The sequence below is a fragment of the Babylonia areolata genome, chromosome 7, assembly GCF_041734735.1.
Source record: "Babylonia areolata isolate BAREFJ2019XMU chromosome 7, ASM4173473v1, whole genome shotgun sequence".
Lineage (NCBI taxonomy): Eukaryota > Metazoa > Mollusca > Gastropoda > Neogastropoda > Buccinidae > Babylonia > Babylonia areolata.
In genome coordinates this window covers 39,638,867-39,655,030 of record NC_134882.1, presented here as the reverse complement: position 1 = coordinate 39,655,030, position 16,164 = coordinate 39,638,867, and the positions used below count along the sequence as shown (strand labels likewise).

Here is a 16,164-nt window from a genome sequence, read left to right as displayed (position 1 = left end):
GCATGCGTGAATGTGTACACTTCCAATCTTTTTAATCTTGTGTTTACATAATAAAAATGAAACATACAACTGACGTTTTCAGTTGTTATAATCATTTATTTGTACAGAGAAATATCAGATAAAATTGTTAACATGACATGGAGTAACTTCATAAAATACAACATGAAAAACAACAGCAACAACAAAAACTTTAAAAAAAGAAGAAAAAAAAGAACATACCATAAAGAACGAAACTTAACTTTGTCCACCGATACAATCAGAAGTTGTCAACTGTACAACAGTAGTAACCTGGAAAATGATACTTTCTCGTGGGTTAGTAAAAACCCGGTCATTTTTATATCGCGCTAAATGGAAACAATAACACTAATAATAATAATAATCATCATAATAACAAAACAATAATAATGATAATCAGCAATAACAAAAATAATGATAATAATAATAACAACAATTATAACAGCAACAACAGCAAGGATCTCTCTTAATCACAACATGTACAACATAAACTCTGCCCCAGGGGACAGACGGCACGGAAGAATAAATTATGCAGGTATGGACAGCAGGTGTGATTCTCCACCTGTCGCTAAAAGGCCTGACACAGGCTGCTGCAACAATTGCCAGAAAAGGGGTTCCAGTTCGCCTGATGTCACTCTCGCTTCCCACAGACTGACAGCCTGTCGTGTTCATCAAAGCAGTATCGATACAAAAATGCTTTATAAGTTAACTTTTTTTCTTTTTTTTTCCGAGTTGGAACACGAATCTGAAGGTGTGTGCGTGTGTGTGTGTGTGTGTGTGTGTGCGTGTGTGCGTGTGTGCGTGCGTGTGTGTGTGTGTGTGTGTGTGTGTGTGTGTGTGTGTGCGCGCGCGTTCGCGCGTATGTAAGCGCTGGTGTGCGTGTGCAAGTGCCAATTTCCAGAAAGCCAAAACACATCACCCAACATAGTTAAACTTAAAACATTACTTATATCTATTTAAGAAAAACAAAAAACATGACATATCTTTTTTTTTTTCTAAATAAACGAAAGTGGTGTTGGCGTGTGGCAGGAGTTCAGTGAGAAGCACCTGTTCCTTATTCTCCATTCATGGACTTCTCCAGTTCACTCCCGTTCACTGCGGTTATCCTCTTGCATGGTCCTGCGTTAGTTCTTTCCCCTTTCCCATCTCCCACTCTCCACCTCATCTCCTCCGATCCACCCGTTTTCTTCCGTCACTAGCTTTTCGCACTTCTTATGTACTTACTTTTTTTGGTTCTATTTCGGTCTTTCTTTCCATGTCTTCATTATTGTTCCTTCACACCTTTTTTGTAATTTCTTTTTTTCATATATAAAAAAAAATTCCTTCATTAACACCTCTGGTAAATATTTTGTCCCGTTTTATGATGTGTTCATTTAAATGTATTCGACCGTAAGGGCGTAGGTGCAGATATGTCGTTTAATTCTGCACTGACTTATATAAATTTTTTACTTCTTAATAAATATTTATTTAGTCATCTGTCCATGTCTATCTTTTCGTGTTACCAATCACTGGATGGATATTTATTGTTGTCTCCATTTACCTGCTCACTTATTGATTTTTTGCCTCCCAATTAGCCACATACATAGTCAGCAGTTCGTTTACCTATCCCATTTACTTGTTTATCCTTCGTCAATATCATTTTTTCCGATCATTTACCCTTTCAAGGCTGGTCTATCCTTGTTGCAACAAGCATCCTTCCCAGACAATTACCTACACATTCGATTGACTTTCCTGTTCAGTCTCCTCCTTCCCAGTGTTTTCCTTTTCTACATATATCCTGGCGATCACACCCTGCCTCGTCATCCTCCATAGCCCCAACACCCCGCCCCCAACCTTTCCTTGTTGTAACCCATTCTCCATGATTCAACACTGCCCCCCCCCCCCCCAGCCCAATCCCCCACAAACACACGTCATCCCCCCGAAAGCCTTACGTGGTATACCAAGTAATACTCTCTAAATTTCTAACACACATACACACACACACAATATCCCCGCCTCCCCTTCCGCTGTCACCAACATACAACTGCCTACTTTTCCATTCATCTTCAGCTCCAAACTGAGGATGATATTTGCACCTATGAAACCCAGTCCTGCTGTCTCCTTTACATATTTTTTTCCAATCCAGTCCAACCTCTTCACACCTGTCCACACACTTCTATTATCCGTACACACACACACACACACAAACACACTTTCTCATGCGTACACACATACACACACACACATTCACACAATCTCTGCGCGCACACACCCAACACACACAAGTTTTAAATGTAACATGGGTTCAACTTAACACACCGAGAGAACATAACCCCCTCCCCTTTCAAGTTTCTGACCAATCCTACACACGCATAGCAGCACACACACAAACACACCTTCAGAATTTTGGGCCTTGTACACAAACCCAAAAAACAAGCAAACATGACATACATACACACACTATTCACACAAATGCACTCAAAGCGACTGACAATATAGCCATACAGATTTCTTTCCTTTTCTCTGTCTGCTACAGCGATTCTACCATTACCATTCCTGACATTGCTATCATTATACATTTTGCTGCAAACATGTTTCTAACTTTCCAATTCTGACATACATAACTTTGTTCAAAATTAATATGATGAGGGTTTTTAAAGCTTGTGTAATACTTTATCTGTATGTCCACTTTTTAGAAAATCCTTTCTCATTTCAGTACTACAAAACCCTTCCAATCTAACTCTTTTCTAAACACCTTTAAAGCACATTCTTTGTTAACGTCGTTTTTCTTCTTTTTTATTTTGAATAATTAAAGAGCTACAAATGTATTCAATGCACCATTTGTAGCCCTCGGAAAGTAAGAATAATGTACTTCAATTCAAAAATCCACAAGTGGCATTAAAATAATGTACCCCCTCCGATTCTTCAAACTAAAAATCCACGTGAAATTAAAATCAATGTACCCCTTTCAATTCTTCAGTTTAAAAATCCACAAGTGGTCTTAAAACATTGTACTCCCATCAATCTTCAATCTAAAAATGGACTAAAAAAAAATAATGTACCCCCTTCATTTCTTCAATAACAGAAGTCCACAGACTGTTTCTAGCCACAAACAGCCACAATGCAAACCATCCTCTCGGAACACAGTCCACCAAAAAACATCCGCAGCTGAAGGGACACAGGACTTTCAAAAGTCCCCAGACCCCTCGACAGGGGCGCTGGGGGGAGAGGGCGTGGACGTGTGGTGACGTGAGCGATGAGGTCCCACCCGCTGTCTGTGGCTCGGCAGTTCCTTGGGCAGAGACAGGTGCTCGATCAGGGGACAGAACCCTGAGGACACGTCGAACTGACCGTGCGTGCAGCGGGGCCGTCCGCACTTACCGGACTTGATGCATCTGAAAGATAGGAGACACAAGAACAGTTTATCATCTTTATATGAGAACTGACAACTAGTTTACTGATGAAACATGCGACATATGAACCAGGCCAACACAAAGTCAGAACATGCTCCTCCGTTTCAAAGTACACGGTCTCAAAATGGCGTTACATTCAAAATCTACACTTTACAGCACAAATGAGCATGTAAAGGCGCTTTATGAATTAAAGGATCATTATTCACAGAACACATAGATCATGCTCTCCCCCGTTTCAAAGTACACCGTCTCACAAAGAGGTCAGAGCTACGAACCACGAATCGTCATCATTTGTTACCGCGGACAGCCCTTTCCTATTTCACGTGATGAGGAAAAACAAACATTACAAAAAGAGTTGAGTTCTTCGTTCTCCTTAATCAGTCTATCACTTCCGTGTTGAGTGCAGTGTCAGAAAGAATGGCGTGAAAAGAATGTGGGTTTAGCTCTGTCTGCTGCAGTCGACTGATGCCCTTGACCGCTCTCGCTGGAGGATGCTGTGCTCTTGTGGCATAAAGACGTTTGAAAACTAGAGAACGCTGGCCATGAAGGAGAAGCAGGGCTCAACTTCTGGAGACGTTTTCCCTTGCAACACCTGTGGGAAGTGCTGCGAATCCAGAATTGGCCTCTTCTCCCACCGACAGATGTGCCTGCCTGACTACTCATCCGTCGGTCCGACGGGAGACTCCCATCACTGCAGTCGACGGCTAATGAAAGAAGGCGCCTTCATATCCAAGATCATCATTACACGGAAACAAAAGGAAGATGCCCAGGGACAGAAGCAAAGGCTTAATGAAAAGAAAATTAACAAATCCAATATCTGTCTGAGAACTTAAAGGCTTTTAGAATGCTGCATTAAAAACCAAGGTTTCAACAAATAGAGAATATAATACAAACTCCCAGTGTTGCCGAAAAAATAATTACTGTTCTCTCTCTCTCTCTTTCTTTCTCTTCCTCACACACACACACACACACACACACACCCAACAATCCTACTCCCACATCACATCACGACCACACCACCACCGTCATCAAATCATCATCATCGTCGCCATCATTATCAAATCAAATTATGGTGCTTAGAGCCTCGCCGACCACTAAGGTCATCTCAAAACTATCGCCACGTTAGCACGTACTTCATGTCAAGGGTAAAAAAAAAAAAGAATAAAAACTAGTCACCGCTTCAAGCCTTTCACTCAAAAAGTTTAAAAAAACCTTCCAGAGTTTAAAACATTTAAATCTGATTAAAAACATTCACTTCTTTCATCACCATCATCATCATCTTCTTCGCCATGATGCAAAAGCCCGACTTACACGAGATCGTTGTCAGAGAGGGGGGTGAGGCCATCCTTGATGTCATCACACTGGGGGAATCTCTCTCCGCCGTACGAATGGCAGTCACACACACAGTCCGAACCGTACCGGTGCATCCGGAACACCCCTGGGCACGTCTCGTTACAGCTGTCACACATACCAATAGTCAGGTACACTACAAAACACCTCCATCACAAAAAGCCTGAGAACAACAACAACAACAAAAATGACTGCCAGTTTTACCTAGGAAAACAATTTAGATATTTTCGACCCCCCCCCCCAACCCCACCACCACATCTCCCCCTCCCTCCCCATTCCTTCTCACAGCTCTTACACATACAAACAGGTAAAAATGAAAGAATTTAAAAAAAACGAAAACAAAACAACAAAAAAGTCTAACAACAACTACAAAAAGACTGCCAGTTTACCAGGGAAAACAATCAAAATATTTTCGACCATCACCCTCTTTTTCCCCACCCCAACTCTTTCTCGTTCTATTCTCGTCGTGTTCAAGGTCAGAACACCCTTCAAAATGGAGGGGAAAAGAAAAAATAGTTCCCAAGGTTTTTACGTGTGATTCAGATCGATCAACAACAATACAAATACAAACGCCTCCATGGCGTAGGGTGACTTTTCAATGCTTTGAGTTCATTTTAAGTCTTTAATGTTTTGGATGAGCGAGAACAATCAAAAATCATCTCCCATAATATATAATTCAGATTGATGTCCTATCATATGGCAAAATGTGTGTGTGTGTGTGTGTGTGTGTGTGTGTGTGTGCACATTTGATGATTCTATGATTCTTAAATAATTCTAATCTGCAGGCTACTTGACGAGTTTATGAATGCATCATAATCCAGGTCATTTTCTTCACAAACATTATCTTTCACACAAAAAAATGCATGCGTCATAAGAGTGTAGGCGTAGCTAAAAAAAAAAAATCAATAACAGACGTAAGATGATATCCAGTGTGTGTGGCAGACAAACAATGATACCCAGAATATTGGCACACAATGAGTTACATCCAGTTTTAGTGGCAGTCGACCCGCCACCTCGCCTCTGTCTGTCTCTCAGTTTCTATCACGTAGTATTGATTTTGCATTTAGCACATATCTAGATAATGTTTTATCACCGTTTCACATCAAAGGGCAAACAAAGGGACTGCGTTTTCAAACGCCAGCGATAAAAACTGGGAACAAAATAAATGATGCACTGTAGCTCATAATAAAGGGCAGCGGTGTGTGAACGTGGTGCGAGTTTTCAAAGTACATTTCCAATTCAGTTGTGTGTGGAATGAACAAGTCAACAAGAACTTTCCACTGGTTTGGGGTTCCCAAACGTTCTTGAGAAAATTCACCCAACGGCCCGATTCGCTCTCTCTGACTTCTCTTCGCCATCATTTGTCATTATCGTCAACATCATCGTTAGGATAGCAACCACCATCATCATCAATACCGGACATGAAATCATTCGTCCATCCAATGAGAGCTTCCCGAACTAGCTGACACCCCAGACAGCTTTCATTAGGCACCTCCACAGGGAGCTGAATGATTAATTACTGAATGGTGGATGGCTAAACGAGTGCTATGGATAACGAGACAGACTGGTGTGAGTGGAGGGGAGGGGAAGGGGGGGACCTCGATGACAACCTTAATCGATGACTGGTTCGTCCATCGCCAGTCTGTGAAGCGATGGGTTTGACGGAAAAGAAACTAACTAAAGGGATAAACGGATGGAGGAAAAGCGAGGAGACAACCAAAACCCGGTGCCATGTGAAAGAAACATGTACGCTTTTTATACTACTACTTTCTTTCTCATCTCTCTCTCTCTCTCCTCTTCCTCTCTGTCCGTGCCTCTCGCTTCATCTGGCTTCTTCCTTCTCCCTCTTTCCATCTCGCCCTTTCTCTCCTCTCCCTACCCCCTCTCGCTGCCTTCTCCATCCTCCTCTGTCTCTGTTTCTGTCTCCCTCCTCCATCTGTCTGTCTCTCTCTGCAGTATGTTATTTCAAGAGGAAACAGGTAAATCGCTCACACGCACGCATGTCCTCTTTCGTCAGTAAATCGAGCTCTTGACGTTCTTTTATGTGTTAGTGTTTGTGCCATCACGTCTTCTGTGTTTGTTGGCTGCTGTTCCCACTTGACACGTTTCTACAAGTGGGCTTTTTACGTGTGGAATCGTTTTTATCTCCGCATTAATGCAGTCACACTCCGTTTTCGGGGCTGGCAGCAATGCTCGATGTATTCATGTTTCCACAGCCCACCAACAGAATATTGGCATGGATTACGGGATCAGCAACGTGAGTATTTGATCTGTGTATGCACACGTAAGGGATTAGACACTAGTTGGTCTGCTTGCATGGGAAGTAAGACTGATCCCCAGCCTTAACAGAAACTATCAGGAGATGGAAGATAGGTCAACCCCCCACCACCCACTTCAGCTCAACATAAACTATCAGGAGATGGAATCTGGACAACTCTCCCCCCCCCCCCCACCCCGCCCTAATTCAACATAAACTATCAGGAGATATAAGTGTAAGAATCTGTATCTTATCTTTGAAACCGAGCTCAAATTATGTAAGATGTGATCTGTGTCTACCAAGATACCTGAGCACTTATACGGATCCATAAAAAAACCCTCAAGTGGTCAATTTAAATGTGTACATTTAAAGACGTTCCGTAAAGCTAATGCCTCCAGAGAGAGAGAGAGAGAGAGAGAGAGAGAGAGAGAGAGAGAGAGAGAGAGAATGAGATCGTGTCTACCAAGCCTCTTTCAGACATTGTGCATGAAACTACCCTGTATGTGATTTTATATGTTGCATGACCTTGACAATGTTTGAGCATGACAATGGTAAGAAGACAGATTACATGGGGAAGAAAGAAAGAGAGAGAGAGAGAGAGAGAGAGAGAGAGAGAGAGAGAGAGAAAAGGCAGAATAAAGAGATGAGAGAAGAAAAAAATAAGAAAGAGAAAGAAAAGACAACAGAAAGGAGAAAAATGATGATGGAAGGAACAAAGAGAAACAAACAAAAAAAACAAAAAACAAAAAAGAGAGAGAGAGAGAGAGAACAAAAAAAAGTGGGAAAGAACCTTCCAAGGATGCTGAGACTATCCTGCTCATTAGCAGAAATTTTACATATCCACTGATTTCTCAAAAAAACAAAAAAAACAAAAACAAACAAAAAAACAACAACAAAAAACTATCAGGAAATGGAATATAGCCCCATCGACCCACTCCACCCCACCTCTTAACTCAACAAACTGTCGGGGGATGAAATATAAGACATCCCACCCCCCTTAGCTCCACAGAAACTACCAGGAGATGGAATATGGGACACCCCCACACCCACCCACCCCAAAACCTTAACTCAACAGAAACTATCCAGGAGATGGAAGACAGAGCGAATCTCCAACCTCAACTCATCAGGCACGAATCCAATCCACGAATCTAAGACAACCGCTGAACACAGAGCCAACGCTCTGACCACTCGGCTACCGTCCCCATCTTTAACAGGTACGCTGTGCGTGTCGCAGTGTGGAAGTGTTTAGCTCAAGGTTTACTTTGATACTCAACTGCAATGCTATCGGTAGTTGTCTCTCTAAATATTGCAAAGCCAATATCTATTCTAGCAAACCCAGTTACTTGTATACTTTTAAATTTAAAAAATTCGAAAAGAAATTTCACCGCTGTACTCACTCCAGTAAACGCGTTTAAGTAAAATTAATCACCTTAAAACGAAACTTAATTTGAATACTCATTACTGGACCTACTCTGATAATCGAGTTGTTATATACATATCTTTTTCAATCACCAGTTGCATACCTTTAAATAAGGGTGAATTTGAAGAGACTCTTCATTACTGCATACCGTACTTACTCTATCAAACATTCCTTTAAGCCATTCACTGCACACCTTTAAAAGAAAAGAAAAGACGTCACTACCGTACTCACTCTGGTAACTGTGGTTTCTCCAGGCACTGGCACTCTGTGTGGTTGACGAACGCTATCCTCTCCGTCGCGTCTGGCTGCACTGTCAGAGAGGTCGTGTTCACCACGATTGCCTGTAACATAACGCAAACTCCCTCTGTTTGACTGCACTCACTACCGTGGCTTACGCCCTCCCATACTCAGTTGACATAAACTCTCCGCACTTTCGGCATGTACTCTCTCTACTACAGTAATTTACGCTCTCTCATGCAACGATCTCTCTCATTCCGGTGTCATATACGTTCCCTTACTACAGTGGCGTACACTCTCCCATACTCAGGTGACATACACTCTCCGCACTTGAGGTATATATACACTCTACTACAGTGACATACGCTCCCTCACGCAACGATCTCTCTCTCACCCCGGTGACATGCTTTCCCTTACTACAGTGGCGTACACTCTCCCATACTCAGGCGGCGTACACTCTCCCATACTCAGGCGGCGTACACTCTCCACACTTGTGGTATACACTCTACTACAGTGACTTGCGCTCTCCCATGCAACGATCTCTCACTCAGGTGACATGCTTTCAGATATTACAGTGGCGTGCACTCTCCCATACTCAGGCGGCGTACACTCTCCCATACTCAGGTGGCGTACACTCTTCCACACTCAGATGGCGTACACTCTTCCATACTCAGGTGGCGTACACTCTCCCATACTCAGGTGACGTACACTCTCCACAATGTGGTATACACTCTACTACAGTGACTTACGCTCTCCCATGAAACGATCTCTCTCTCTCAACCCGGTGACATATGCTTTCCCTTACTGCAGTGGCGTGGACTCTCCCACACTCCGATGGCATACACTCTCTATACTTGTGGCATGCATACTCTCTACTACAGTGACTCCAATAAAACGGTCTCCCACACTCTGATGAAATACGCCCCTTCCCACACAACAGTTCCATACGCTCTTCTATACTCCGGTGACATACACTCCCCATACAAATGACATACTCTCTTCTCAACTACAGTGATATACATTCTCCCTGCACAACACCCTCCTTCATCCCAGTGACATACGCTCTGCCATACAATGGTCTCCCATATATGTATGATAGTCAGTCGTGTCCGACTATGACCATCAGAACAGCTGAGGAGGCAACTGCTGTTCTGACTATTTGGGCTAGAATTTGATTATAGTGGAGAGTGTCTTGCCCAAGTTACATCCCCACTCTCTCGGCCAAGAGGGTTTTAGGACAGTCGGCGTTGGGATGGTTCCCAAAGGCCAACTAGCCCACAAGGCTGCAGCACTAAGAGCCAGTGCAATTTTCTCATAGATCTGGTGAAATACGCTCTCCCATACAGCAGTGACATACGCTCTACTGATATACCCTCTCCCACGCTACAATGACATTCGCTCCCCTATACTGTGTTGACTCACGCTCTCCAGTACTTTGGTGACACGTTTTCCGTTCTCCAGTGACATGCGCTCTCTGTTGTTACGCTCTCCCACACCTCAGTGACGTACAATCTCAATACTACAATGACATACGTTCTCTATACTACAATGAAATATATTCTCCCATGTTACGCTCTTCCATACTCTAGTGACATACGCTCTCCAATACTACAGCGACATACGCTCTCCATTGCTACACTCCCCCAAACTACAGTGACATACACTCCCCAATATTTCAGTGATAGATGCTCTCCCATACTACAGTGACATACGCATTCCACACAACAATGAAACACGCTCTCCCACAGTATGCCGACATACGCTCATCAATAATACAACGACATACGCTCTCCTACACTCTTGGCTTCATATGCTCTATGTTACGCTCTCCCATAGAGATTTGTCCATTTTTTCTTTTTCAGCAGGCTTGTTACATGTTCTGGCTCGCTGAGAGCGCCAGACTCGGAAGACTACATCAAGGGATGGTGGAACTATTGACACACTGCGTCAGTTATCGTGTGATATAATAACATGTGAAAAAGAGATGATTAAACTCAAATAACAGGGCAGTTTATTTGATATTTTTTATATTCGATATGTACCTATGTTACAACTGTCCCTAAAGAAACGGAAGATAAAAGAATCACACACACACACACACACACACACACACACACACACACACACACGTGCGCCTTAGACGACCCTTTTTGTATTTGTTCCTTTTGTTTTTTCGTTGTGTCTACTAATCCTTTTAGATTTCATGACAATAAATGAAGTCGATTCGATTCGAGTCACACACACACACATGCGCGCGCGCTGGACAGAGCTGGACAGTACAAGGTCTTCAGAGAAGAAGCCCCCTTCAGTCAAGTGTTTCGGCCCTTAACTCCTTACACTCAAGGGGGCCAGGCCGCACCCAGGTCATGACTCCTGGACGGCCTTGTATTGCCGCCTTTTATTTTCTTTTCCTGGTCCTCAGCAGGTTCGAACCCGCGCCTCCAGGGTGGTCGCCACTTCAGGACTGAGTCACCTTTTCTGGCAGACATTTTAACCTTTGAGCCATCGTACGTCCAGCTGAACTCTTTTCTGCTGCTTCTGCCATTGCCTTGAGAGCCCATGTCCACTCTCTGCCAGAAATCGACAGCTGTTTCATGAGGCTGTAGGCAGATGCGCCCACAAACTCCCATCTCCCAGGCCAACAATCCAGTAGCAAATAATACCGAACAGCGCATAACCAAAGAAGAAAACAACAGAAACGAACAAGGATGAAGACCTAAAAGTCTGACGCCCCACCCTTTCAGCCGCCCACGCGACCCGTCCCCCCTACCCCCTCCCATCCCCTGTCTCTGTGGCTGAAGGACCGGTTCTAATGGCCTGGAAACTGAGGCAGACTGAGACTTGCTCTTCTCTCAGCCCCCCCACGCCCCCCTCTTTTTTTTTTTTTTTTAACAAAGCTCTGCTCCTCTGTCCTCACTGATGTCTCCTTCAAAGAGAAGAGAAGAGAAGAGAGAGTGTGTGTGTGTGTGTGTGTGTGCACGTGTGTGTACGAGCGTGTGTGTGTGTCGCTCTCTCTCTCTCTCTCTCTCTCTCTCTCTCTATATATATATATACATATGTCCGTGTGTCTAGGTGTGTCTGTGCGTACGTGTGCGACAGTGTGTCTCTCTCTGTATGTCCCTCTGTGTGTCTGTGGGTGGGTGGGGAGATAGTGTCTTGAGGGGGAATTGGGGGGTGGGGAAGGAGACATGATGTCACTTCTTTCAAAGAGGAGGGGTGGGGTGGGTGTGGGGGGTGATGAACCATCAGGACTGTCTGAGAGGAGGCTTGAAATGTCTGAGGGTCTGTGACCACAAACGTCTCGGCGAGGATTTGCTTGGCGCTGTTTTTCGATAGGATTTCGCCCTGCCCGGGACAAAAGGTCTTCTAATGGGCAGGGCTCCCATGAGGGGTGAGAAAAGCAGCTGCACCACAAACTGTCCTCTCCATAACAAAATAAATGGTCAACATTTTTTAACCAACCAAATAAACAAATGTAATTGAAGACAACCAGCTGGTGACAATCAAATCCCTTTCGACAATTAACAAAAGCCGATGAAAGTCATGATATGGAGCAAACTTTTGTGTATGGTTTTGAAAAAGGCAATATGACGTCAGCAGACAAAGGAAAAACAAACAAACAAAACGAACAAGCGGTGATTAGGTCTGTAATAAAAATGTTTATTTTTGCTTTTTATTTCTTACTCGATGTAAGGTCCATTTCCACCCACTTTCAGATTTTTGACGGGAAAGTTTCACGAAGCGGCAGAGCGCAATGTCTGAACTAGAGAGATCGGCTCGAAACTGGAAATGAGCTACTGGCTCTGTAAAGACTGCCCAACAAGAAGGTACACTGTTACTAAACGGAAACTGAACTCCACTCCTACACATTGGCACTTGGGGAAACTTGGAAGTTCTCGATACGAGGGGTAAAGACTGCCCAACAAGAAGGTACACTGTTGGTAAACGGAAGCCGAACTCCAATCCTACATACTGGCACTTGGGGAAACTTGGAAGTTCCTGATACGGGGGCCTTTTAGTAGGATCAGCCACTTTCCTACGGTCAACATCGGCCCTACGAAACGCTCAGGCTGCCACACTGCCCGAACTGATGGGTTAAACTTGCGCGTACATTCTGGCATGATTTTGTGACATCTCTTAAGATGTTACATGCATGGTGTTACTTTATATCATATAACGAACTACTTATGGTGAGAGCGAGTCAAAACATCTGACAGAGATGAACTGACGGGTGCGGTAGCCGAATGGTTATAGCGCTGGATTCTCGTCTTTTTATCATCAAAACTGTGATCGGGGCATTTGCATTCTTCACAACAAAAAAAAACGTAGGCAATGCCACTAGCACCACAATTCTCAAATACCCATCTTTATTATCATCCATCATCATCACCACCACCATTCACCCACCCCCCACCCAAATCTCTCCCCCTCCCCCCACCCCCCACACCTCCTCTCACTGACCAGGAAGGTGCGGAAGAAGACCTGCTCCTTGATGGGGCCACACTCGTGGTTCCTCTCACAGCAGCCGCTGTCGTTGCGACATCGGTGGACGATGGTGCAGGCCGGGTACATCTGGCGGTTCAGCTTCTTGGGGTCCTGGACGCAGATGACCTGAGGGCGGGGATCCCTGCAGAGAGCTTGGGGGTTGTCGACCATCTCCACGATGTGGTGCACCGCCGCTTCCAGTTCTGTGGGGGGAAAGAGAAAGTCATGAATATGATACCTGTGGCTTTTCTCCGAGGTGAATCTGCACCTGGGATGATTAGAATAGAACAGAACTGAGTATGTATCTATTAACAAGTGTACCGGGGTCACAAGGAATATAAGGGGGGGGGGGAGAGTAAATAAAAAGGTACAAAGATAAATCGAAACAGAATAGCACAGAATAGAGCAGAATATTTCTTTATCACCAGGTGTACCGGGGTCACGAGGAATATTGAGGATACGGGGGAGAGAGGGGAGATAGTAGATAAGGTACAAACATAAATCGAAAATCACACACAAACACAGATACAGTAGAATTTTGGACGCATACGTGTACATATCATTATCAATGTAAGAACTTGTTCTTGCTGCTTCTTGTTACCAAAAGCTTGTATGACAAATAGTTTCACGTCAACTTAGCATTCAGTATTTGATGTTTATTTTTTTATGTATTCATACTGAATGACAGTGATTCTCGTCTATTGTTTGCGTAGCATACAGCACACACGAATTTCTCTTATTGAGATAATAAAACATTCTGTAATGTATGGTATGTATCGTGTCCGCCTGTCACCATCAGAACAGCAAAGGAGGCAGCTGGTGTCCCGACTATCTGGGCTAGAAATTATAACGGAGAATGTCTTTTCCCCAAGTTACATCCCCACACATCTCGGCCAAAAGGGCCTCTGGATAGTCGGCGTTAGGGGAGGTGGAGGGCGGGGTGTGGGGTGGGGTGTTAGCAAAACTGTATACTTATATAGCCTTCTGTCAAGAAAACTGCTCTCCACGCTTTACAGAACACATGACATCATATATAGCACATTCCATCAAAATCACACACCAAAATGTACCTAGCAAACTATCAACACTGAATTAGACAAAGCGGTTATGTTCTTCATTCAACATTCCCAGGCAAGGCGCCAGATAGAAAATGTGAACAGAAGGGGAAAGGTGAATGCGATTAGGAGGACGAATCGGAAAATAACGGAGGGAGAAAGAGAAAAATATTCAAGCCTTATAATTTTTTTTCAAGCGATGGTACAACGGACAGATCCATTACATATGTACATTATTTTACCTTAACCTTATACTATATTTTGCACATAAAAGGTCTACTTAGATTTGACTACTGCCGTGCCAGATTTTTTCAAGGTTTCTGCAGTCTATTGCTATAGATCTCTTTATGTATCATATACGAGTTCAACAGATTTAAATTCAAAATGTGGGCAGAGTACGGACGAAAGAATGAAAAAGGATAAATAAGGAGGGGGGAAGAGATGGATAAGAGACTCTGAGATGTGATAAAATCATCGCTGGAAATGTAACGGATCTGTTGCTGTTGTTGTTTTCAGTATGACAGAAAAACTATATTTGACAGAAAGAAAAAAAAAGTTCACTGTCAGAAGCATACTTTCCTACTCCCCTCTCTATTCATAAACCTCGCTTTTTTAATGCTTGTGTGGCAGTTTACCTTCAAGGAAGTGAGCCAGACTCTAGTTCAGTTGCTTCAGCTTGCTTCGATTTCCATGCAAGAAAACCCCCAGTAAACACCGAGGTTTTACTTTCCTGCTCCGTCCCCGTATTTCCAAGTTTCAAAACGAAGCAAGCAGCAAAGTAAACCAACCCAATGAACTTTACATTTTCAAGAATAGATTTCCCCCCCTGTCTGAATGTTATCTCTAGAAATACAATGCCTCAAGCTTTCTCCAAATGTCAATTTGTCACCGAGCAACTGTAAACTGAAATTTGCTACTTATGTTACATATTGAAATTTGTTACTTGTGTTACAGAATTTAAACCTCATTATTGGGCAAACCTTCAGTGTCGAGAGAATGACACATGGTACCGGTCATACGCACGCACGGACATAGGTATGCAAGCACGTGGTCACACTCTCTCCCTGTGTGTGTGTGTGTGTGTGTGTGTGTGTGTGTGTGTGTGTGTGCGCGCGCGTGTGTGTTTGTGCGTGTGTGTGCGTGTGTATGCGTGCGTGCGTGCGTGTTTGTGCGCGCGTGTTTGTGCGTGTCTCTCCCTCTGTGTTTGTGTGTGTTTGTGTGTGTGTGTGTGTGTGTGTGTGTGTGTATTTGCGTGTGTATATATATATATGTGTGTGTGTGCGTGTGTGTGTGTGTGTGCGTGTGTGCGTGTGTGTGTGTGTGTGTGAGTGTGTGCTTGAGTGTGTGTGTGCGCGCGCGCGCGTGCGTGCGTGCGTGTGTGTGTGTGTGTGTGTGTGCGTGCGTGCGTGCGTGTTTCTGTGTGTGTGTGTGTGTTAAACAAAACAAAACAAAAACAAACACAAATAAAAAACCGTCAGCGACGCTTCTTCAAAAAAAAATTTGGATTAAAGTCCTTAAACAAAATGGGGAAAAAACAAAACTCCCAATGGAATGTCAAGAAACAAGTACCTGCTTCAAAAGTTTTAACAGTTCTCGTCAGTGCAACCACGCAGAAAAAGAGCGAGCTATTCTTCGGAACAGTAAACTTCATCAGCATGTTTTATTACGCCATTTCCTTCGTTCCCGGACTGGCAATGAAGGTAAGGGATGGGAAACGGCAAAAATGTCAGCATTGACTTTAAAAAAAAAAAAAAAAAAAAATTAATAAAAAGATGAAAAAAATCGAAGTATGCTGCACCTATAGCCGAACACATTTCCGAGAAGATACAAGCTGACTCTCACTGGAGGGAGGGAGGGAGAGAGATATAGAAAGACAGACTGAGACAGAGAGACAGGGACACAGAGTGGGAGAGGGAGAGAGAGAGAGACAGACAGACATACAGACAGACAGAT

General features: G+C 43.6%; 1 protein-coding gene across 6 annotated transcripts in view; it reads right to left on the bottom strand.

The window, feature by feature from the left end:
• Positions 1-1,926: 1,926 nt before the first annotated feature.
• LOC143284026 (uncharacterized) overlaps positions 1,927-16,164 on the bottom strand; it is a 64,631-nt gene continuing 50,393 nt past the window's right edge. For all 6 annotated transcript variants that reach the window (XM_076590582.1, XM_076590581.1, XM_076590583.1 and 3 more), the window contains 4 exons: positions 13,133-13,359; positions 8,666-8,775; positions 4,719-4,865; positions 1,927-3,389 (listed from right to left, as the gene is read on the bottom strand). In XM_076590582.1, the coding sequence (XP_076446697.1) occupies positions 3,182-3,389; positions 4,719-4,865; positions 8,666-8,775; positions 13,133-13,359 (692 nt within the window). In that variant the 3' untranslated portion in view covers positions 1,927-3,181. The remainder of the gene's footprint in view (positions 3,390-4,718; positions 4,866-8,665; positions 8,776-13,132; positions 13,360-16,164) is intronic.